General features: G+C 44.4%; 2 protein-coding genes across 11 annotated transcripts; one reads left to right on the top strand and one right to left on the bottom strand.

Annotated features, from left to right (window-relative positions):
* The first annotated feature begins 281 nt into the window (after nucleotides 1-281).
* On the top strand, nucleotides 282-17,712 carry lrrfip2 (leucine rich repeat (in FLII) interacting protein 2). 9 transcript variants are annotated; one of them, XM_047028836.1, is made up of 28 exons: nucleotides 282-722; nucleotides 1,899-2,053; nucleotides 6,056-6,142; nucleotides 6,560-6,610; nucleotides 7,216-7,278; nucleotides 7,397-7,444; nucleotides 7,584-7,661; nucleotides 7,989-8,120; nucleotides 8,267-8,338; nucleotides 8,470-8,553; nucleotides 9,222-9,278; nucleotides 9,683-9,733; nucleotides 9,897-9,953; nucleotides 10,427-10,498; nucleotides 10,705-10,818; nucleotides 11,251-11,292; nucleotides 11,556-11,687; nucleotides 12,205-12,276; nucleotides 13,317-13,487; nucleotides 13,596-13,688; nucleotides 14,124-14,216; nucleotides 15,039-15,140; nucleotides 15,464-15,596; nucleotides 15,717-15,766; nucleotides 15,883-16,003; nucleotides 16,146-16,225; nucleotides 16,411-16,515; nucleotides 16,702-17,712. In XM_047028836.1, the coding sequence occupies exons 2-28, from the start codon at nucleotides 1,964-1,966 to the stop codon at nucleotides 16,810-16,812; spliced, it is 2,361 nt and encodes a 786-aa protein (XP_046884792.1). In that variant the 5' UTR covers nucleotides 282-722; nucleotides 1,899-1,963; the 3' UTR covers nucleotides 16,813-17,712. The 9 variants fall into 9 exon arrangements, with proteins under 9 accessions (XP_046884792.1, XP_046884791.1, XP_046884794.1 ...); XM_047028835.1 differs by having other exon boundaries at nucleotides 282-727; XM_047028838.1 differs by lacking the exon at nucleotides 7,584-7,661 and having other exon boundaries at nucleotides 283-727.
* On the bottom strand, nucleotides 16,967-24,108 carry mlh1 (mutL homolog 1, colon cancer, nonpolyposis type 2 (E. coli)). Of its 2 annotated transcripts, none has more exons than XM_047028846.1 (22): nucleotides 23,951-24,107; nucleotides 23,461-23,595; nucleotides 23,226-23,354; nucleotides 22,085-22,952; nucleotides 21,706-21,796; nucleotides 21,514-21,612; nucleotides 21,332-21,405; nucleotides 21,185-21,257; nucleotides 20,977-21,068; nucleotides 20,855-20,897; nucleotides 20,651-20,739; nucleotides 20,436-20,548; nucleotides 20,244-20,337; nucleotides 20,007-20,160; nucleotides 19,554-19,873; nucleotides 19,309-19,439; nucleotides 19,092-19,200; nucleotides 18,930-18,993; nucleotides 18,668-18,832; nucleotides 18,473-18,565; nucleotides 18,266-18,379; nucleotides 16,967-18,103 (listed from the first exon to the last, which is right to left on the bottom strand). In XM_047028846.1, exons 4-22 carry the CDS (start codon nucleotides 22,189-22,191, stop codon nucleotides 17,948-17,950), a joined length of 2,181 nt encoding a protein of 726 aa, XP_046884802.1. In that variant the 5' UTR covers nucleotides 22,192-22,952; nucleotides 23,226-23,354; nucleotides 23,461-23,595; nucleotides 23,951-24,107; the 3' UTR covers nucleotides 16,967-17,947. The 2 variants fall into 2 exon arrangements, with proteins under 2 accessions (XP_046884802.1, XP_046884803.1); XM_047028847.1 differs by having other exon boundaries at nucleotides 17,973-18,122; nucleotides 23,951-24,108.
* Between the last annotated feature and the right edge of the window lie 10 nt (nucleotides 24,109-24,118).

Here is a 24,118-nt window from a genome sequence, read left to right as displayed (position 1 = left end):
TTCAGTAAGAAAATGATCCTGGAAGCCGTTCGATTCAGGCTAGGTCGGGATGGTCCATCTTTGGATTTGAATGATTAATTTGAATGACTCGTTTAGCGCATTAATACACAAGCTGTAGTAATATAATAATAAATAACATCAAATAACAAAAAATCTACACTGCAAAGTCCAAATATAAGCTATAGTGAATAACTCGTTTTCATAGAATGTTTATAAATAACATGCCCGAATCGTTAGAGAACTGATTCAGTCCACACGGTTCAGTAAAAGGAGAGTCGTTCTCAATTTACACATCACTCCCAGTCCCCGACTAAACTAGGTAAAGAGGGCACTGGGGAGGGAAAGTGAGAGTGGAGGAAAAAGAAGGACAAGGCAGCTGCAGCTGAAGAGAAATAATGTAGTCTGTTGTGAAAATGAAACCTTTATTATAGTTATCCAAACAACATAGAAAACAATAAATCACATTATTGGAAATATTGAGGTCACTATTGGAAGCTTCGAAGAGGAGACACATTTCATTGGAAGCGTGACGTGAAGAGCAGTGTCAGTTTGCGCTGTCACACATTGGGAATCGCCTAGTTAGCTAGCTGACTTACCGGCTAGCTTTCTACATTAACAAGGACTGGCCTTTTTGCTCTGTGCTTCATTTGGGACAATAGCAAACAAAAGGGCGCTTCTGGACTAAACTTCGTTGTAGAGTTTTTTTTTTATCCAAAGGAAGGGTAAGGTCAGTGATATTACGTTAGCTTTAGCTTGTGTTAGCTACTAGTACTAGCTCATCCAGCTCCATATCCCAAAGTAAACATGCGAAGCCTGCTCGACCTCGCTAGCATTACAGGCTAGCTAATTAAAATGGGCATATGAACATGCTAACTTTACCGCTACGGTTTACCAGCGTCAGTCTACTAGTTAACTGTGATAGCTAACTAACGTTAGCTTCCCAGACAGCAGTGCACTCGTCCCAACTGTTGTTAAGGCTGTGTCAAATCCGGGGCGTTTCTCACCATAACACTACCATGCATGTCTTATTGTTCGCTAACGTTCATTATATATTTATTCCAACAAGTACTAAGTACCAATTAGTTTTAATGTGAAATAACACCAGCATAGAGCGTTTTGTCCTCTACAATAAGAGAACAGAGAAGCCTCGAGTCCATCATCGCTGGGTTGGAACCTTTTCTGCTCGCTTCCTCAACCTGACAGTGCATTCAAATGAATATTCCTTGATCAGCTCTGGCCACTCTTACAGTGAGAAACATCCGTAGAGTATGGACAGAGATTGGATCCGACAGAGATCGGATTCGATACTGAACACAGTTTTTGTTGTTGAAAGAAAACTGGTTCCAGTCCAACTTCAGTGCTTTGCCTGAGGCGTTGTGTGCCCTCCAAATATAATGTTGAATCTTCCTTATCAATAGTTTTTCTGTTTTATAATTTGCCAATTGAATAATCCAGTGGAGTTTTTCTCTCTCACAAATATCAATAAATGTATGTTTAAGAGTATTGACAGTGTCCTTGAAAACTCAATTTCTAGTCAAATAAAGCCATCTCTATTTAAACTTTTAACTGTGACTGAGTTTAAAAAGTATCTTCATTCTTCCATGCTCAACCCCTTGGGTTTTCCTTGTAATTTTGCAGTGATATTTTGCTGGTACGTCAGTGTACCCTGGGCCTGTCAGGCACTGAATGTAACAGCTGGCCTATGTCAGCCTCAAGTGTTTATCTTATGCTGTCTATTAGGAGCCAGACATCAGTGACTGACCACGATACTAGCCTGTTTGTAGAAATGCACGCCACAGTCCAGAATCATATTCATGAATTGTGTCTCTATTTTCTAATGTTATATCTCTATGTAATTTTTAGGAATCATTTGTTTCTTACTTGTTGTTTATTATCAGCCTGCTGCCCCGTTGCTGTCGTCTGCCCCTGAGCATCTTGGTGGAGTTGCGGTTGTGCTGAAGTCATGGGGACACCAGGGTCTGGTAGAAAGCGTGCCCCTATCAAGGACCGGTTCTCAGCAGAAGATGAGGCTTTGAGTAGCATTGCCCGTGAGGTAAGTTAACTGCACAACCCTCTCTGTGTTCACTTTTGATGTATCTTTTACAGCGTTGACCTATATCGTCCAGATTACAGTCAAAAAAGATCAAAATAATGAACATATTACGATTTCAGCCACAAGCCATCTTGATTTGACAGTTTTAAGTGTTTGGATAAGCTCATATTTACAGGGCTGAAGACCAATAGAGGTTAATGCAGCAAACAGCCCTCCGAGGCATACACTGACACATGTTCACACATAGGCCCATTTCATACAAAGCAGAGCTATGTGGATCTACAGGTTCCACCAGTCAAATCATGTCTCAGCTGCAGCGTGTAGAGACAGCTGGTTTGGGTTGCAGAAGGTTTGACTTGTAGCTATTTAGTAAAATGGAGGGCAGAGGAGAGAATCAGACAGCCTGGCCTGCATTGACTTGTCCTGGGATTATTCCATTTTCTCACTGCTACAGTTTTCATTCCTGTGTGGTTCTTTATACTAGACCAAAAGGGAAGCCTAACGTAAAGCTCAAGAATATTTACAGAAGGGAAACTTCTGACTAATTTCACGTTAATTCTTAACAAAAAAGGAAGATGTGTTCATTTTCTTTAGAAGTAAAGACCTCATAAAATGTATGATTTGATTTAGTAGTTAGACTTGTTGTGTCTGAGCCCTGTGTAGTCTGCAGAGAGCCTCACGGCACTACCCAAATGCACAAGGCTACATTTTCTCTCTTTATAGTCATGCAAGCCTGTCATAGAAACATGAGTCATCTGACCCACCCAGCCAGGTCCTAAATGAATCACAGTCTTTCTTGACTGAATGAAACATGCAAACAGAGGCAGAGCCTGTGTGCAGTTTGTCACTCAGTCAATTAAGTTCACAAGGCCAATCTCCAACCTGTCACACATCACCACCCTCCCAGACAAAGCTCTAAAGCAGCAGTCTCCCTCAGCCACATGGCAACTGTGCCTGCCTGGGAAGGAGAGCCAGCCAACCTGTGCTTTGCACAGAGCACTGCTGAGAGGGACTGTGAATTTGAGCCTGCACTTTCTCCAGCCCATTTTGGAGGCCACTTGCATTACTGGGCAGACAGTCACTAAATATCAGCAGCTTGCTTGCAAGTCGTGACATCAGCCAAGCATTAGATGATCACCTCACATACAGTTGACTACTAATGCTTTGGGTCTGAGGGAGAATATGGGCATGTCTGATCCAAGGCTGTCACGTTGCTAACTTTGACATTAATGGACATTGGGTGGAAGCAGGGGGGCGAGTCACCCTAGTTCATAGTCCATGCTGTTTCTATGCCATGCTGGTTAATGATAGCTGTGCTGCGAGTAGGACTATGGCACAGGCAAACTTCCTAGTTTCTATACTGTATAGAGGCTAGCCGGTAGCTTAAGAGATGGGTGACATTAATGCTGCTACAGTCAATAAATTGTCAATAAGTGATCAGTGCTTTATGGACTGCTGCTGCGTAAACATGTTTGCACGTGTGTTGACATGTAGCCATGGCCTCATTGAATAAAACAACCACAATAAACACGTTTGTATGTATTTTAATAATTTTAATTATAACTATTTCACACCTTATTTTCAAAAATGATTGTTGTACAGTATAATTTGCCTCATGTTAATATATCATGCAGCATAGATACACGCAAAAATGGCTGGTTAAACTATGATTCTAACTGTGCTCATAAAATCAAACAAAGGTTTTAAGGTGTTGCTCTAGATAAGAGCGTCTGCTAAATGATTTAAGGTAATGTTGCAACACACCGCACTTTGCCTGGTCTAGAAGATTCGTTCCTTGACGTGTGTAAGTTGTAAGACGTAAGTTTGACGCAACCCATAATGATGAGACTGTAGAAGGTGTGTATGATAGTGCACTTCTCCTCCCTGCTCAGATTCCCCCTGCCCTCCTCTCGTCTCATGATGTGGGCCCTGCTGGAGGCCTGGGGCTGGGCGGGCACGGCTATAGATAGGCCAGAGACACAGACCTCAGCTGTGCTGCTGTGCAGGTCATTCTGTCAGACGGACCAACAGGTGCAGAGCACAGGGGCTAGCCTGTGGATGTGTGTCTCCACATGCTCCCACTCGATCTCAATGGGCAAACAAAGCCAATGTCAAATCTACATCTAAGTTATAATCCTACCGCCGACGCCCTATTAGATATTATAGAAAGTTTGTCATTGGTTAGACTATGGTTTCACAGTCATAAGTTTACCTGATTTATAGTGACCTTGATCAGCATTGTACAGGGTCGTATACATTTGAAATAGTTTTATCTTCACTACATCAGTAAACTTTGTCTGCCTCAGTCTGCCTCAGTTAGTGACGTGTCCATGCATGTATACGGGGGAGGTATGCTGATATTTGACCTGAAGAGGATCTCTTTTTACGTGCTTCCTTTAACCCCTCAAGGTTTCCTTGGCTCATGGTACCTTTTCTCCCTCATTGACCAGGAATCAACCAATAACAACGTTGACAGGTCTCACACACACACACAACCTCTGTTTACTAATGATAGCGACAGCCCTCACAGGGCTGGTCATGACGTCTGACAGATACAAGGCCGGGAGGTACAGGCAGCAACACCCAAGATATAATCAGTTAGGAACAGGAGGGACATTGCATGCATGTTTGCACAACAAAAGGCTTTTTTCCCCCCTGCAGTGCTATTTTGTACTGTGGAGAGGAGCAGACCCAGAAGGCAGCCTTTTCTGACTACATGATAAGCATGTACTGGAATGTTGACTATGTGTTTGCAGTGACACTGTGTATAGGGGGAGATAAACGGCTGAGGCCTGTCTATTTAGGAATGAGGGCTATTGTTGTAAGTTGTTGCATGATTCCGTTTGTTTAATTCCTGCCAGTCAGGAGTTGGAAGGTGTGTGTGTGTGTGTGTATGTGTGTGTCAGTCATGTTCCTCTTAAGGGGAGTGTTGGGGGAGGTGCGGTCTGCTTAAATTAGCCACTGCTGCTGAGGCACCCAGCTAAATTAGCCCATATTTCACACTCCGTTCTGTTGGGGATACATCATATTAGACTAGTGAACATTGGTACTTTTGATAGGAAACGTATTCATTTGGTGGCTTTTTTTGTTCACCATCTACTTTCCATCTAAGTTCATATGTATAATTTACCATCCTGTTCTGTCATTAAGTTATATACCTTATTTACCAACACCTTTTATTGAATGAAATGAGTCACACTTAGCAGCAACATGTAAAAAAGTTGACAAATGTTTAAAAAGTATCAAAACTAAACTAACTCAGTTAAAGCCGGTTTATATTCCGTTTCCTCTGTGTCAGAATGTTTGTTCACCACTGACGTCTCTGTCTTTTAAGATCCTTAAATTAGCCTTCCTGAAACTGATGGTTAGCACATGTTGTTGGTGATATGGAATCCCAAGAACTCCCACAGAACAGTATTAATGAGCTGTGACTCATGGGTAAAGTGGTCAACCAGTCCAAGATGTGCAGTAGCTCTGTCCCACAGCAGACTTAACCATAGGTCACCCACCAGTGTCATTCATCTCATTTGGGTCTGTTGATTTGTTTTGAACTGGTCTCCATTATGGTGCAGACAACCCCATGTTTACATAGCAACAGCCAAGTGGTGCACATGGTATTCAGTTTGATGTGTGATGTCAGCTGTAAGATTTACATGTTCTTAGCATAATTGTAATGTTACTTTTAAGCCAACACATGCCTTGCCTCTCATCCTCAGTTGTAAAGTGCCTCGGGTTCAGATTCCAGACAGTTTAAGGCCAATTTTGAGTGCTTGTGTTCAGCTAAAGTAAACATCCCACTGCGTTACATAAACCGCTCCCTCCTTTTTCCTATGAACAATGATGTCAATCTGTAACTTCAAGTATAAAAGTGCCATTGTGTGTTGGATTTCCGTCCTCTTGGTTATGTTTTTGTTCCTCTCACACGTCGGGTGTGTCCCCTGGGCACAGTACCTGCCATTTGGCGTTCACTCCTAACGACTGTGTGTGTTTTGTGTTCCACAGGCGGAGGCCAGGCTGGCAGCAAAGAGGGCAGCACGCGCCGAAGCTAGGGATATCAGAATGAGGGAACTGGAGCGGCAACAGAAAGAGGTATAAGATGTGTACCACTTCTCATGTCTACCAAACTACAGCAAACCCCACAGGGAATCATGAACTGGAGTCTTCCCAGACAAATTGGAAAGGTGTCCGTCATTTATCCACTTCATCATGCCACTTGTCATGTTTTGATGAGGGATTGTTCCTTCCTCAGTGCCTGCTCAAGTGCTGCGTTCATGGGTCTAACGCAGACTCCATATAGCCCCCCTTTGACACCATTGTACACACTCGGCTGGATAATCACATTTGAAAGAAGAAAGCTGTCCTCCCTTCTACTGTCTCTCTTCCTATACTAATACGGGGCGTTTCAATACCTACCTACGTGCCTCATCGTCACAGTGGCCTCTGATAAGAGTGTGTGTCTGTGTGTTTTCTGTGGTACTCCCACTCTCCCTCCCTCCCAATGTTCAGCTCTCTCACCACTCAACCAGCAAGAAATGGGGGTCGATCCACCAGTGGATGGTACAGTACTGTAGACCACATCAGACTGCATGGGTCTCTCTTTCCCTCTCTCTTTCTCACTCTTCCTCTCTCTCACTCTCTCGCTCAGCACACTAACTTACAGCCTGGTGTGTGCTGTGGTGTGTAGCTCCCTTATTGGACTGTTGTGACCTCACTTCAGAAAAATGTTGGTTCAATGTATTTGCTTTGGAGACACCTTAATCTGTGACTGTGTTTTTTGGCCTGGGACTTGACCTTTTGCCATAAATAGGCCTACGGAAACTTAGTGTTATGTATCTCGGCGGTTTATTAATTATTTTAACCAACTCAGCGTTTTATTGTTTATAACAATAATTAGATTTTTGCATCATGGTATTTAGAGTATGTTCAATTAACATGATATACTTACATTTTTGTGCACATGCCTTTTTTGCAAACAGTTGACTAGTTTGACAAATTCTTCAAAGGAATTACATGGTTAGGTGAAGCACGGTGTGTCCAGGTGTATGTGGTCGGTTGTGTTTGAACCACAGAGTGTGTTGGCGGGATGTTTGATTGTGCGTTGCTGTGACTATGGTGGTGTATCACCTCCTACCCTTTCCTGTTCCTCCATTCCCGTTCTCCAGGCTGACGCAGACAAGGCCAGGCACTCTGGCTCGAGCAGTAGATCCAGCAGCCATCATCGTCGGGTCCGTAACCCCCCCCCCCCCATTCTCTCTCTATCCTATCCCTCTCTCATCCACGCTTTTCTCTCTTGACCTGGTGTTCTGTTTGCTCCTTTTTGTTTCTCCTTCTTGACATGAGCAGGGGCTGGAGGATGATACCCTGTCAGTCCGCAGCACTGCAAGCTATAGGGTGTGTACACAGCTCTGTCTGATGACAACATGCCCACTTTTGGCTTGCTGTAGTAGGTGCTTTTTAAAGGCCTAACTGTTGGCACTGAAATGTCCATGACTCCTGTGGGTAATTTGATGTTTTTTTCCTGGTTTTCAAGTCCACAAGCTCCACATTGAGAGACCTGGGCAGTTCTTACAATAGCCGGGCAAGCACTTCTCGTAGAAGAGACTTGGCAGTACGTGTGCGCGCGCATGTGCCAGCGTGTGTGTTTTTTGATGATAAATGTTTATTGACTATATTAGACTGGTGTATTCAGAGCAGGGCATTGGGATGACGCTAGGCTATTGCATATTATAAATAGTTCACATAAATATAACACATATTTGATATGTTTCATAGGTGCTGTAGTCTAGAAATAGACTTATGAGGTGTAAAAACAGTACTATACTAGTTTATTAACTTTGGCTTGAAGTTCTTATATACTATAATTGTTGTGCACACTGACTCACAGCATGACCGTCTTCTATCGTCGTAATTCCCACGAATCCTGTTCTTTCCTCAGTCTGACATTCTCGCCAGTAGCTCCTCCCTCAGGAATAGTAGCTCCTCCCTCAAGAACAGTAGCTCCTCCCTCAAGAACAGTAGCTCCTCCCTCAAGAACAGTAGCTCCTCCCTCAAGAGCTCCCGCTCCACTGTACGTAGTCCACTTGTGTGATGGCATGCATATGCATACAGATACTGGACAGTTTCGGTCTCAGCTGTGTGTTTGTCCATAGACGGGCCCATAATGTTGGTGTCTTTTTGTGCTTCTGGTGTTTCTGTGTATTGTGGGACTCCCAGAGCTCTGTGTACAATGACCTGCAAGGCTATAAGAAGGCTCCGGCATCCAGCAGCTCCAGGAAGGACCTGCTGGTCAGTTGTTCTAGACCCTGAAATCAGGGAAGACGTACACCGTTTTCACCACACAGTTTAAGCTGCTCTGTGTCAAGTGTGTTGCCATCTTTCTTATTGTGTGTGGTCGTGATGCCATGTCCCCCCTCCAGACTGGGCTCTACCATGATCAGAGGAACTACAGCAGTCTGCAGAGCATCAAGCCTCCTCCCTCTACTTCCTCCTATCAGCCTCGGGTTGGTGTCTCTCTCCCCTCTCTCTCTCCCTCTCTTTCTCCCCTGCTCTCATTCAAACAGAGTTATGACAAGTTACTGTTGAACTGAAACTAGTTAAGGAGCCAAATTCTTATCTGAGCTCAAGTTTATTGGAGGTGTAAACCCCATTTGAGAAGATCCCTTTGTGAATTGTTAACTACAATGAGGGCTTTGGCCTGGAAGCTTAGTGAGTAAGCACAGTGATTCCTTCCATTTACCTGCTCTACCAACTATGTTTGTACAGCAGTTTAGAAACTATACTCCCATACAGTCTGCATTTTACTCCATTGTGTCAGGTTACGATAACAGGCATTCTGTGGAAGGATCCTGATATACAAATTGTAGGCATGGTTATGATTAGCTGGACACATGCAAAGTGTCTACTCTTATCTAACCAACTCTGTCCAGACATCAGGAACAGGCTCCCTTCCCTTCCCAGCACCACTACCTTCCCATCACTGGCCTCTTCTGGTGTTCAAGGCCCCAAGATCACTCAGAGTAACAGGCTTTACATGATATGCAAGATACAGGGCTTCTTGCAACACCCACACCTCCACCTCGTTGTGGCTGTGGTTGTCCTTTAACTGTCCTTCACTCCTCCTTTATCCCTCTCCCTTCCTCCCTTCATTCCTTCCTTCCTTCCGCTACAGGCCACATCCTCGGCCTCCACCACTACTGGTTCGGGGCTGGTGCGCAGCTACAGCATGGTCAGTTATACTCACCAGCACCCCTCTTTCTGCGTGCCTTCACTCCACCTTCAGTGTAGTCCAGGTCCCCATGGATGTATGTGATTGGATGGCCAGAGGCTTCCTGGGAAAGCTATATTTAGGTCTAAGTCGGCACTTGGTGGAGCCAAGAATATGCTCTGGACATTGGATAAGACAAAACAGCCCAGAGTAGTAAGAGAAATGGCATGATACAAGAAATAGTCTGAGGATGGAGATGGATCTTGTCAGTTCACGTCATGTTCAGTCAGTCTGAGGAAGACACATCTTGTGTCATCACATGCTGCTGAGCTTGTCACACTCACTGACTGACTGACTGACTGACTGGGATGCCTCCCTGTGCGTGCTATGCTGAGTTGTGGATTCTCTTCCCCTTGTGTCTTCAGGCCTCTATACATGACGACCCTGGTCTCTATGGCTCTCACAGTACCAAAGCTGTAAGTGTTCATAGTGTTTGCTGGAACAGTGGGAAATGATGTCACCATGTGGCAAAGCCAACAACAGCAGCAGCAGCCCACTGTGTTGTGTGTGTGTGTGTGTGTGGCCTGTCTGCTCTCTGTCCCCATGTCAACAATCTGTCTGTCCCATTCCACTCTGCAGCCCTCTGAGTGCAGCTGGTACTCCTCTGGAGCTAGCTCCACCCGCAGCAGCCCCGCGGTGAGATCTCCATACCCCAAACCAATGCACCCCATTCTGCATGTCATCAGCTAACTTCAATCACACAGCCATTACTAAAATGTTACCCCTTCTCCCTAACAACCTCCCCTCTTCACTTAGGGATACAGTAGCACATAGTAGTAAGCCACTAGTTGACTGTACAGCAGTATCCTGTCTTGATTTATTTAAGTGTGTGTGAGGCAGTTTACAGGGTTCCATCAATGCTGTGTTTTAAGTTACAGATGTAGGGCTATTCTGGTGACTTTCTTGGATCAGATAATTGCATGGTGCTGCTGTATTTGGAAACTCATGGTTAGTCCAGTAATTCAATAATCCGTTGGCAGAAAGTGCTGCTAGAGAACTATATCGGTGAGGGCGTGCCTTGTCCTGTGCATGTGGACTTTCCTCTTACTAAGAATGCGTCCTCACTGTGTGTTGGCGCGTGTTGACGCGTGTGTGGCCCTCCCTGCCAGTCCTCCTCTGATGACGACACCGTCAGCACCGTGTCCCAGGACCGCTTCAACCGAGGCAGGAGGGACAGCGTGGTGAGCTCCTGGGCTGGCACCCTCTGACATTTAACACTACCCAGAATCCTCTTCTGTCACTCCATTACTACGTCTCTCGACACTACTTATCCCACACGCTCCTCCTCCGTGTTGTCCTTCTGATCTGTCCTGTCGTCTGTCACTGTCCTTACTGAATGTCTCTCTCGTCTCCGTCCCTGTGCCCTCTGCTCTGATCTGCCGGTCAGTCGTCTGACTTCTCAGACATCAGTGAGACGGCCGCTGACTATTTCAGCCGCTCCAACCGGCGGGGCAGCATCGTGTCCGACCTAGATGACCTGAGCATCCCAGACCTGGACTCTGTAAGTGGCTCCACAATGGCTGGGTCCGTGGAAGCTGGTCTGGCCTCCTCTAACGCACAGTGTTTTTTTTGCGAGTCGTCCAGGGTTGGGTTTGACAGTCTCACCGCCTGCGTTTTGTGTGGGGGATGTTGTTTATGGATGACGTCGAGTGGTTACGTCTGATGTCTTAAGTCTAAGCGCATGGTATGGAGTTGAAAAGACAATAAAATGACATTTGTGTTTGGTGTTTTTAATTACTGATAGTGTCTCAGTGTTTTGAGTGTGTTTACTAGCTAATGGGACTTGATCTGTGAACATGCAGTAGTTTCAAATGTTGCTGACTAACTTCTTAATTAACAGGATCAACCCCATGCATGGACCAAAGAGGATAAGCCTTCAGTTGATTCTAATGCGTGCATATTAATATTGACTTCATGTTTCCTTTTTTCTCAGCTGGATGAAAAATGCAACAAGCAGTACTCGGATTTCAGCCGGGTGAGTGTACATCGCAGTTTTATGCTGCCATACCTTGATTAGATTATTGACTGATAAGTCCTCCTTATCTCTGTGCTGAACGTTGCATAAGTCTGATATGCGAGTATCTACGACCTGTACCTTTGGTTCTGTCAGTCAAATGACACACAAGAGCCAGGTGAGTGGATCAGTGAGGAGCTGTGTGGTGTCAGATGGCGGTGTTGAATGACAGGCCCGACGTGCTGTGTGCTGACTGGAGTCCACCGGCTCTTCTGTGTGTCTAGCCATCGTCGCGCTGCACCACCCCGGGCCTGTCTGCGGCTACCCTGGCCTCCCTGGGAGGCACCTCTTCACGACGGGGCAGCGCCGACGCTGGGAGCGTCGTCGACCCAGACTCCAGTCTGAGTGAACTGAGGGTGAGGTGTTCGCGCACACTCTCATGCACACGCACACACTCACTGCCTAAAATGACTCCATGTTACAGCAGGTCATTTACACATTTTTGCTTCAAGGTTCGATTTTGTAATATTATGAGCAGTTTTGTTAGATATATATCTATAGATAGATATCATCACTTCATGACATGCTATTTCAAATCATAGTGAACGTTTTTTGTGTGTGTTTGCTTTATCTTGAGTTGTTCTTTTACTGTGAACCATTTCGGTCTTCCTTGGCTGCCTACCTTTTCTTGGGGTCTCTTGTAATATAATATATTCATGTGTATGCACGGGAATTCTGGATGTGATGTCGTTTTTGGGGATGAACTTCCTGTAAAGCTGTCCTCCTCCTTGTGTGTCTGGGCCTACTGGTCATGTTTCTGCCAGGTGAACGGCTTTGAGCTGGCAGCAGCACGCGGGGCTCACAAGTCTGTCCTTCATTCTCCATTGCCTGTCCTTCAATTCACCCCGACCATTCCTCCCGTCTGCTCTACAGGATATCTATGATCTAAAGGACCAGATTCAGGATGTAGAGGGGCGATACATGCAGGGGCTTAAAGAGTTGAAGGTAGAGGGGCCTGAGCTCGCAGCATGCCTTCTCTTCTTCGTCCTTTCCTGGAAGCCTTGTGGCAGCACTAACCCCCTGTCCCCCCAGTCCACCTATAATAGCCTAACCCTCCAGTCACTACTTATGTAGGCTCCCAGTCAGATGGCATGATCCTTGCATGACCTTCCTATGACCCTACCCTGCTTCCTTTTAAACTGAGCAAACCCTCTTATGACAGTGGTGATGGTGGCCTAGGACCAAGGCGCTGCCTCTCCACTTGTAGTGCCCCAGGGGGAAGAGCATCAGACAACCATCAGTTGTTTTCCTGCTCTATGCTCCCAGATTCCAGTCTTGTGGCTTGTATTGTATAGTTTTCCACCCCGAGTTGTCATCCACAGATGCTGGATGGCCCTCAGGTTACTCTTTTGAAGTGAACATGATTAGCTCACTGTTCTGAGGAGTCACAGTCCGCAAGGATAGCTTACTAACACACCTGGCGTCTGGCATGTCTACACTGTGGCCTAACAAAAACACTCAACAGTTGCTTTTCAATAGTATTTTGGTCCAATACTTCATTCAGTTTGTCTGAATTGTATCAATTGTGTTCCTTCATTCCTCCTGATCAGTGCACTTAATATTTTAAGTGTTGGTTTCACCACTTGTCAATCTCAGTAGAATCCATTGTGAATTTATGAAGTATCTATACTCTTATATTTACCATGCAAGACCCTCATTAGGACATGACATATGTACAGTAGGTCACTTCCTGAGATGGACAAATTAAGAATTGCCTGTTATTGCTTGTTAACTATTGCTTGTTATCTATTGCTTGTTATTGTGAGTATGAAAGTTATTTGTATATTTCAGTAAAACGTTCCAGAGTTATACAAAATCCATTAGTAGACGAAACTGCAATTTCACAGAGGATCTCACGGTTGAGGTCATGGTAAACTGGTTGGTATACTGATCCTCATCCAGCAGTGTAAGCAGTCTGCAGGGCGGGGTCAGCATCGTGTTCCATGTTCGTAAAGACGAGTGTGTGTTTGCCCCATGCCTGGCAGGAGTCGCTCTCGGAAGTGGAGGAGAAGTACAAGAAAGCCATGGTGTCAAACGCACAGCTGGACAACGACAAAGCCAACCTCATCTACCAGGTGGACACGCTCAAGGACGTGATCGAGGAGATGGAAGAGCAGATGGCCGAGATGCGGAGGGAAGTGGACGACAAGTCAAAGGTAAAGGGTTCACCTTCTGTGGTCGTCTCGTTTCGGGCTGGAAAACCTCTGAAAAGTTTGCACAGCGTGATTCACTGTTGGTGTGACAAAGGTCCTGTGTGGTTTCAGGAACTAGAAAGACAAAAGCATACTTGCACGGTCCTGCAACATAAACAAGAGGAGTTGAAAGAGGGGATCCGCCAGAGAGATGAACTCATAGAGGTACGGCCGCGCTAGCAAAACACGTCGACTGGACTCCACCAGTTCACACCTGTATTCTTTCAACACTTTGACAATGTGTCTCCAAACACTGAGTGGGCTGCAAGAGGTCTAGGGGGTTGCTCTGTACTGCAGTAACCCGTTGACGATTGAGTGGATGGGCCCCCAAGGAGTCCTCTTTCACAGTGTGCGTCTGGCCTATGTGTCCTCCTGAGACACTGTGTCAGTTCCCCTGCTCCTTCACTCTGCTGTTTCTGTCCTCATCTGATTTGATCCTGTCTTCATTGTGTCTCTTCTATCATTGTGTTCATCTCCTGGCGAAGGTCTCTGAACCATCTCTCACAGTTAATATACGTAAAGTTATTTCTCTTGTAATTTCATCTGTTTCATTCTGCTTCTCCTGCTTCTTCCCCTTTCCACTCGGGGATATCTCTCCAGGAGAGCCAGCGAATGCAGACTAAGTTAGATACCCTGACGAGAGAGGTGTTTGACCTGCAGGAAACCATAAACTGGAAGGACAAAAAGATTGGGGTAGGAGGTCTCACAGAGGGCTCTGGTTATAAGAGGCAATAGATGGAGTCACGTTCAGGCAGCGAACACTCTTGATTTGTGGGCTTGACTTAATGGAAAAGCCTAATGCAAATGTATTTAATGAACTGAAAGTTCAGTGGCAAAGGTCAGCGAAAGCAATCAGATAAACACCAAGTCTGTTGCCTCTCATACAGTAACTGCATGACAGAGAGCCTTTAGGTAAAAGCTTGTTGTTGGATTCATTCTGATTTTGCACTTTCCCAAAATGTGCATGTAATATTGCCATTGTGCGTTTACTAACTTGATTTGAAGACGGAATGCTGTGCTCATAGAATATGAACGTGCTAGCCATAGAATAACCACGCTGGTCCAAGAGGGAGAGATTTGCACTGCCTTTTAGCTAAAGCACCAGAAAATGAGAGCTTATGAAAGGATATTAGAACAGACTCCGCTACACTTCGATGGCAGCATGACATCCGTTCTCACGCCATCTGCTGGAGTTCCTGAGCACGGCCTGTGTGATGGCAGTTGATGTTGATTATTCGTCCCTCTAGCATTCCCCTTTGTTAGCGTAGTCTTGCGTCGTGTTTCGTTTGTGTATGTGTGTGTGTGTGTGTGTATCGGTATTCCCATATCAGAATGCATAATGCAGTATCCCAAGTCCTACTGGTCAGTCATAATGTGCCATGTGCATAGCTCACTGTGCATGGAAGGCACGCGTCACTGTGCACGTCTGCTGGGTCGCTCTCTCCGACGTTTCCTCCTTGTTTCTTGTTTCACTTCTTGTTTTCTCCTCTTGTTTCCCCTCCCCTGTGTGGCCAGGCACTAGAGAGACAGAAAGAGTACTTTGGTTGCATTAGGAATGAGAGAGATGAGCTCAGGGATGAGCTGGCTGACATCAAGGGGAAGTCCAAAAATGGAGAGGTAGGTTACTTGGGAACATTTTGGCACACTGCAGGGTTACAGGAATGAGCTTGTGTTAACTGAAAGTGAAGACAAGCAAAGTGGTTGGTATGATCATATATCCACACCTGTTTCTGCTGTTTCTCCCTCCTCGCCAAACGTCATGAAAACATGTTGGGTGTGTTAAGTATAGATGGAATCTACGGACTGCCCGGTATTTTGAGTACCCAAAGCTCTCTGACAAACACAAGGATGTAATTCCTATACGCTAATACATGTCCACCGTCACAGATGTACACGTTATGCAGCTCCTTAGTTCTGCTCCTCTGCCTCCCCGTCCCCAGAAACATGGCCTCGTCATCATCCCGGAGGGCACGCCCAACGGAGACATCAGCCACGAGCAGCCAGCCTCGGGGATCACCGTGGTAACCCAGGAGTCCGCCCAGGTGCTGGAGTCAGCAGGAGAAGGGCCGCTGGGTGAGTGCACGGGGGGACGTCCAGCACACCGGGCCTGATGAGGGCACCCTTTCTGGGTCCGCGCCGTTAGTCTGTTCGTAGTGTCCACATTAACAGCCGTACCTCTTGTTTTGTTTGTAGATGTTAGGCTACGAAAGCTTGCGGATGAGAAGGATGAACTCTTAGCCCAGGTAGTTGTTGCTTTTGATTCTTTTTTTCTGTATAAAGCATTGTATAAATGTTTCCGTGCTTGGAAGAGCGCCCTTCCTTCGTCAGTAATGTTGTGGTGTGTTCTGTGTACTCTCAGATCAGGAAACTGAAGATGCAGCTGGAAGAGGAGAGGCAGAAACCCTCCAAGATGGATGCTGTGTTTATGGACGGAGAGAAGATGGAAAACGGCACTGACCTGCACTTTATTGAAATGCAGAGTAAGCTTTGTTACTTCTCTCGTTCAGTGACAAGTACAAAATAGTACACATAAACTACAACACTTGCTTTGTTTCAGTAGTCCCGGTCTCCTGGTTCCAGTTATCGCTTGGACTTATAATAAAACTTTTTCCGGCTTTGCAGGAGATGCCAACAGACAGATCAGTGATTACAAGTTCAAGCTCTCAAAGGCAGAACAGGAAATGGGTACAATGGAACAAAACGTAAGTCATGGAAAGTGGTGCGGTACTTTCCAGGCTGTGTATGAGTTCTGGCTGACAGCTTGCCAAGCTAACCACAGGCCACATTAATAATACTACTAGAATCTAAAAAAGGAAAATAAATCACGAGGGAGAGATCTTGGTGTGTGCATGTAATGATGTTACTACTGTATTATTCTCCTGTCCAGATTAACAGACTAGAAGGACAGGTGTCTCGTTACAAGGCATCTGCAGATAACTCAGAGAAAATCGAGGATGAACTAAAGGTTGAAAAAAGGAAAATTCAAAGAGAGGTAAGAGGACGAGTCAAAGTCCCTCTGTGAATATGCTCAAGGTTTATCCTTGTCTGTTTTCCCTGCCTTGAGGAATCTACATAGAGGGTCTTGATGTCTATTTAGAGTATTGAAACAGGCCAAATGACTGATACATGAGCTGCCCTCCTAAAAAGATCCAACCCTCTATCTCATCCTCTCCCACAGCTGCGTACAGCCCTGGATAAGATTGAGGAGATGGAGATGACCAACAACCACCTAGTAAAGCGCCTTGAGAAGATGAAGGCTAACAGGAATGCTCTTCTCTCTCAGCAGTGAGGCGATGGATTGCCACAAATGCCCTTAAACTCGCACCTCAGACTGCCATATTGTGTCTGGAGCACATTTCCATTCTTCCTTGTTAACACTTATGTTGTGTAGCAAAACCAAAAACACTTATGGAGAAAAAAAACACTGGTAGCACAGGCAAAGCTGTATTTTTTTTTTTTTTTTAAGACTCAGCATTGGTTTGTCATGGTGTGTGTGTGCACGCCAGTGTCTTTGGAAGGGAGCTGCAAAACATCTATAACATTAAGAGTTGCTTGGGGAGATTCTAAGGATACTTCTCTACCCATTACCTTGTTTTTCAAAGCTTTGTACTATATCATGTCATTCATAAGGTTTTATTTCTCTGGCTGGGTGCTTAGCTATTCATTGTTTTGTTTATTTTTGATAAGTTGCATGAATGAGTGTAATAGCGCTTTTAAACTGTTAAGCCCTCACGGCTGCTGTAGCCCTGCACCTGTTCATGAACCCTCACACAGTGAAGTGCCTTCTCACCTGTATTCTGAGGGATTTTTAACGTCCTATAATAATAACAAAAACAGGTACAGAATAATGTATTTAAAGGTGCAGTCATGATTTGAAAATATAAACGAACCATTGTCTGCCGAGGTTTCATTGAGAATTTTTGGAAAATGATATTTAAGAGATTTCTTGGAAATAAATGTGTAATGACATGAACTGTAAATACTAGAATGTTTTTTGCATGGGTTATGGCACATTTCCTGAGAGGTATTTTTTGCAACAAAAGTACATCCACAGAAACAGCACTACATACCACTTCTTCAAACTGTGTTTGCTGCTTAGAAAGCATTACAAGTCTCAGGACCACACAACAATTGTGACTGGGGCAGCTACTGCATTGATATATTAATAAACTTTACCAGATTTACACTGCCCTTTTTTCATTACTTTTTATTTAAAACAAACACAGAATGACACCCCCTTTACCATGTACAAAAACTATTTGTAACATCCTTCCAGAAGTATCCTGCTATATATTGCAAACTTGTACAAAAAACAACGTTTGTGGCAGACATTTTTTACAACACAAACAATAAATGTGTCTGAAAGTCATAGCAGCAGATACAGCTTACTCCGGTATTCATTTACCAGTATTTTCCATCTAGTTTCAGCACCTTTCAAACACTTTGTAGAGGTCTGGCAAGTTGGCTATCTGGAGCACACTACCATCTTCACTGAAGTGCTTAGGGGGGCTGAAAAGGCTGCGGAATGCTTTAAAGATGATGTGCTCAACCTTCCAACGCCATGAGTTCAGCTCTGTATCCTGCAACACAAAGCATAAACTAACAAGTCATTATTTTAGTCCTCGAGGGGATATGTTTAGCATCTGCATAACTTTTGAAACAAAGGGTCATTTGCTACAAGGTCTTGTGATGACAAGATATTCTACAGTTGTCTCAAACCATCTCTGAGGGCCATGATGTACCTGCTCCTCCTCTTCTGGCTCTGGCTCCAGGATATACTGCTTTCTGATGGAGTAGAACTGGCTGCACTCTCGGCTGAAATCTCGGAAGAACTCCTTCTCATCATCCCAGTTCACCTAAAAAGGCACCGCACACATCTCCATAATAAGCCTCCAACCAAAGAGGATTTCCTTTTGAAATTCTCTCATATTCAGGGCATTTGTTTTTACCTCAGTGGCTAACCGTAGGACAAACATGGGCAGACCTTCCATGATAGGAGTGTATTTGTCTAGCAGCAGCGGCAGCCCAGTTAGGTTCCCCTCCTGTGATGGAGAGCATGCTAAATGTCACAATGTGATGCCAAGGCCTGCATGTACCAATTCACTATACTGAGATAAAATAGTCAAGACACTGACAGGTCAGACCTCATCTATCTCAAAGGAGAAGTAATCCTCCAGCATCTCTGTCTTCTTCTTCAGGAAGTCCACTATGTACTGGGCCAGGCCCTCCTTAGACCCATCCTCCTCTGACCAGCCACTCTCTTCAGAGTCCAGTGCCAGCATAGCCAACTCATACAGCGGCGCTGGAGTCTGTAATAAGAACACACCCCACAAAACCGGCTATCAGAAACTCCTCATTCTATTTGTCCAGCCCTTTTTCATTTCCCAGTTATGTGGTGATACTCACAGACAGTCTCAACACACCAAAGTTCCCAAAGTCATAGATCAATATCTGGTAGAAAAGTTCCTGGCTGGAACACAGGAAATGTTACAACTCAGTCTAAACAGGCCCTGGGCTTCATGGCTTCACATTTGCAAATGCTGTGACACCTGTATGTGTGTTTCTGACCTGAGTTTAGTGGTGTTGAGGAGGTACAACTTGGTGTGGTGCTGGATAAGAGTCCACTGGGGGTTGACACAGCCAACAAACGAGAGGTTCTGAAGCATCTCTTGAAGACCTGAGAACACCCCAAGGAGGTATAGTTTGAGCCAGCCTTTGGAAACACTCATACATCAAACTTGTTCTTCTACGCACTACTGCACAATCAGTCAAGCGATTTGAATACCTGTATGTGCCAGTTCAGTAATCTCATCTCTTAGCTCCCTCACACTGGTTAGCTTGATGACTCGTCTTCTGGGAGTGTCTGCAGCTGTTAGGTCCTCCTGCTTCTCTTTTTGGGCGACACGAGGCCTCTTCCTAGTCCACAAACACACACACACAACAAAATACACATTTCAGAGATGTATATTTATAACTTATATATAAATTATATTACCGAATCTTGACTAAACTCCACCCTCACACCCTTACCTGGAATAATCATCTAGTGTGTCTGAGCTAGTTCCTGGACGGGGCTCTGAACTGGTTTCTTGTTCCTCCAAGGCCTCCAGCATATCTGCATCGTCCATCTCATCTGTGTCTTGTGCAGGAGGCTGCGGTCTGGACACAGGCTCCACACTGGCCTGACTGGCAGAGGCTGCCTTCTCTTTAGGCAGCAGGAAGGCATCCAGTTTCTGGGCTCGACAGTCAGTCCTCACCATCTGATGGGCGTACGTCCGCTCGCTGGATTCTGCAGTGGAGCTGGTAGAGGGCTTCACGTCACTAGAGACGGACGGCCTGGGCAGCAAGGTCTACAGAGGGGGAACACATCAAACAACTGAGTTTAGCTTACGTAAACATCATAGGCTGTAAAGCCTCGCTTGTACATTAAAAAATATCATTTTCATGCTTGGACTCACACAATAGGCTACAGGGGTGCATCACCTGTGTAAAGTATGTACGTGAGGAGTTGGAGCCCAGCAATTTACTCTCTATGTGTTTCTGGACACTCTCGATGATGCAGTCTTCATGGAGAAAGTGCACCTCATGTTTGGTGGGATGAACGTTGACATCTATATTGTGTGGTGCTATCTCCAGGCTATGGCAATGACAAAGAGCATTACGTGAAACCAACATCCAACCATGCTACTTTCCAGTTCTTATTCAATTAAAGTGACATACCTGAGATAGAGGAAAGGATGAGTGTTTTTGGGTAGGTAGGCAGCATAAACCGTTTCTACTGCTTTTTTCAAGGCATTTGATTCTACCAGACGATCTGATAAGAATTTACTTGAATTATTAGAAGCATTTAATATTGGTACAATAAATTAAAAGGGATTAAATTGAAAGAGTTTAGCTTTCTGTGGTACATACGGTTAATGAAGAGGATGAGGATGCATTTCTTGACTGAGTAGTTGGCATTTGAGATGTAGCCATTCAGCTTGAAGGTAAGCTTCTGATCCTCACAGCCTACTTCTAAAAGCTCCCTGTGAACACACAACAAAAGTCCCACATTCAGTTGAAAAACACTATAATCATCAAATCTGGCATTAAGAGATGTCACATCTCTGTCTTTGAATGGGTAATACCTGCTGACTGCATTACCAAACACTACCCGGATGTTGTCCAGTATGGAGGCATTTGGTAGGGTCCTGACATCAGCCATGGTTTCCCCTTGCTGGAAAAACACACAGATGAATTATGTAAAACATCCAAACGGCCACAATCAGCTCCAGATCACTCAAATCAACCCTCCAACTACCGTAGATTTATGGTTGCCAGCCATGTCTTACCTTTTTGACAGATAAGCTTTTTCCAGAATTATGTATGGCATACCTGCAAAACACAGTTATGACTACAACAAAGCATACAAAACAGCCCAAGAGGTACAATAACACAGAACATGGCTACAGACCTGCTCACCACCTCTACAATCCTGGAGTACTCCTCACTGGGGCTCTTCAGGGCTTTCCTTCTGGTAGTCACATTGTAAAACAGATCCTCCACCTGAAGATGCAGAAAAACGCTAATATGATTTAAATTGTGTAATAAGTTAGTCTGTTCACTTTCAGTAGCTGGTCAGAACTCACAATTAAGGGCTGAATAATAACCGATTAACTCACAATGATTTGTGTCCCCTGGTTACCAGCACAGGGTTTGGGTTGAGTCTTTAGTTTACCATCACAGTAAGTTGCTCTGGAGAAAGTAAAGACAATATTCAGAGACTGAAACATGTATAAAATGTAGTAAAGTCATACTATATACTATACCTGTAAGCGCATTTGGCATCAGCAGTTTTGGTTGTTATTGTCACATGGGCCACATGACTTATACTGGCTAGGGCCTGAAAAACAAAACATGTCAAAATGTTTGTATGTGATAGCTAACGTTGATAATAAAATATTTAAGAAATTAAAAGTCAAGCACTATACAGTATAGTCACTGTCCCTACCTCTCCTCTGAAGCCATACGTTGAGATACCTGTGAGGTCTTCAAATGTCTGGAGCTTACTTGTTGTAAACCGTTCGCAAACTATGTCCATGTCGTCTTTCTGAAACATAAGACACATTGAACCAGGCCATAACACACATTAAAAATATTTTGTTGTGTTGGTAATCCTGAGTCAACATCTCGAAAAACACACCCTGATGCCAGTGCCATTATCCTGAATCTGGATCAGTTTCAGTCCTCCCTCCTTGACAGCAACCTGTATGTTGGTGGATTTAGCATCCAGACTGAAACATCATGTAAAACAGATTCGATTAAAAAGGAAGATAGCCATGGTGTAAATGTGTCCGTTTTTACAATATTACGTTTGGACCTAGTAGTATCGTTAGTTACTGACAAGTGGCGGCGTAGACTAGTGTAGCAAACGTGCAAAGTCTGTAGACTATTTTGATAAACAAACGAGGTCGCTAGCAATCTTAACTGTTGTTGGGTAGCTAGCAAGGTAGATACAGCCCATCTAAAGCGGTAGTTACAGTAGCTATCCAGCTTTATTTGTTGTATAGTAATAAACGTACCAGTTCTCCAGCATTTCTTTGATTGCATTAGCTGGACGTTGAATCACCTCTCCTGCAGCAATCCGATTGACAACTGTCTCATCCAGTCTTCGAATAACTCCGGCCATGTTTACTTTAGGTAATTCCTGACTTGTTCCACGCTTTTTAAGCTAAATCAACTATATCTTGCAAGTTGTTGAGAATAGCTAGTAGCTACTGGATCCCAGTAGATGTATTTGTTTGGAATTGTAGATAACTAGCTAGCTGCAAAGGCAGACAGTGCCCGTGTGGGATGGATTTGTCCAGTGGCCACTCGCTAAGTGTAAAACTAAAGCGCGGGTTGATAGTACAGGCACATGATTGGCTATTCCTCCAACAAGGGAAATCGTCATAGGTCGGTAGAAAGAAACACGTAGTGACAGACACATTATTCTTTTTTTGCAGAGCAGACATAACAATTCCTGGGGCTTCTCTAGACAACAAATTCACAGCACAAGTTTGCCAGAAAGTTAAAAAGAAATATGCTATTTGATATGGGTCATTCACTCTTCATGTAACTTTTCAAGCCACTGAATCATTGGTCTTACTAGAATATTTTGTAATCAATCCAAAAATGAGTTAAAATTGTTGTTTTATTAATATAACTGAGGTACACACGTTTAGACATGTTATGATTAATTATGCATTTAAAAATACAATTTACTGCAGTGTACTGTATGAACTTGACTCAGGCAACATAACCTCAATGGGATAGAAAGCTGTGAGCAAGAAGTCCGAGGGGTGGCGCTGTTTTGTCACCAGAACAAGCCTGAACTTCTCAATCCAGTCTAACCTGAACTCAGTTTTTGCATACTGTGGTCCATCTGAGGACTCTACTAGACTCAGGTACCTGCAGAGACAATTTGAAGAGAGTTATCATGACAAGTAAAGACATGTTTGTGACAGAAATAACATGAGAACCAAGAGATATGAGAACCAAGACTGAGTCGGAAATATATCTGCATTTGATTATTAATTTAATTTTGCAGAGATTTCTGTCTTGTGGAGATGTATATTTCATATTCATGACCAGTTTTATTATGGAAAAGTTTAGCAAAAGTTGCAATTGGATTACATAGTTGCATTTTTAGTTATGGTGGAGGCTGGACATGCACTTGTCTACCTCTCTTCCTGTAAAAACTCCTTGTTCATTAGCTGCGCACTGAGCCCTGGCTTCACACCCTCCAACTGGCTCTTCACAGTTTCAAACAAGTCCACGTCCATCATATTAATGACCAGGTGCTTTCCAAACCTGTAAGACACAACCACCATATTTCTTATTAGCCTCTTCATCTACATACCTTCAGACATTTATCTCCTTCTTCCTATCTCTCTTTCTTGCTCTCTCTCTCTCTTACCTGATGGCCCCTAACAGAGCCAGCGTCAGTTTCTCAGGCTGCATGTTTTCAGGGTTCATGGCATCCAGGTAGTTAGTGTCTCTGTACCTCAGAAATGTGGCAGCCTGACCAGAAGGATCCACGAGCAGAGGCCACCTTTCCTCCCAAACAGAAAGATTTTTTTATTTCAAAAACATGCAGGTGTATAATGTTACATTTGCAGTACATTTAGTCATTTAGCAGACGCTCTTATCCAGAGCGACTTACACTAAGTACAGGGAAATTCTCCCAGAGGCAAGTAGGTTGAAGTGCCTTGCCCAAGGACACAACGTCATTTTGCACGACAGGGAATCGAACCAACAACCTTCTGATTAATAGCCCGACTCCCTAATTGCTCAGCCATCTGACCCCCGCCCCCCATGGTGTGTTCATATAGTTAAAGGAGGAGTTAAAAATCCTGTTTGATCTTGTCTCCCACGTCTTTGAGAAGAATGTCATTAAGATCACGAACCAGGCAACGAGTCCTCCCACGGGCAACAACAGCATCTGAACTCAAAATATCACACATCTCTGGGAAATGGTCCTGGAAAATGACTCAAAAGAGAAGTGTTTGCATGTACATGTATGTGCGTGTCTTTGAGACAGAGATCAAGATTGAAAGAGAGAAAGAGGTGTGACA

Source organism: Hypomesus transpacificus, chromosome 11 (assembly GCF_021917145.1).
Source record: "Hypomesus transpacificus isolate Combined female chromosome 11, fHypTra1, whole genome shotgun sequence".
Lineage (NCBI taxonomy): Eukaryota > Metazoa > Chordata > Actinopteri > Osmeriformes > Osmeridae > Hypomesus > Hypomesus transpacificus.
The sequence above is the reverse complement of the archived record's forward strand: the minus strand, read 5'-3'. Positions and strand labels throughout refer to the sequence as shown.

Excerpts from the sequence above, each read along its gene's own strand:
- mlh1 (XM_047028846.1), bottom strand. The coding sequence starts at position 22,191 with ATGGCCGGAGTTATTCGAAGACTGGATGAGACAGTTGTCAATCGGATT. Across the intron at positions 21,797-22,084 it reads AAAGAAATGCTGGAGAACTG|TCTGGATGCTAAATCCACCA; the intron begins GTACGTTTATTA and ends ATGATGTTTCAG. Across the intron at positions 18,566-18,667 it reads TCTCCTTTGAGATAGATGAG|GAGGGGAACCTAACTGGGCT; the intron begins GTCTGACCTGTC and ends TCTCCATCACAG.
- lrrfip2 (XM_047028836.1), top strand. The coding sequence starts at position 1,964 with ATGGGGACACCAGGGTCTGGTAGAAAGCGTGCCCCTATCAAGGACCGG. Across the intron at positions 9,279-9,682 it reads TGGTGCGCAGCTACAGCATG|GCCTCTATACATGACGACCC; the intron begins GTCAGTTATACT and ends TTGTGTCTTCAG. Across the intron at positions 11,688-12,204 it reads CCAGTCTGAGTGAACTGAGG|GATATCTATGATCTAAAGGA; the intron begins GTGAGGTGTTCG and ends TCTGCTCTACAG.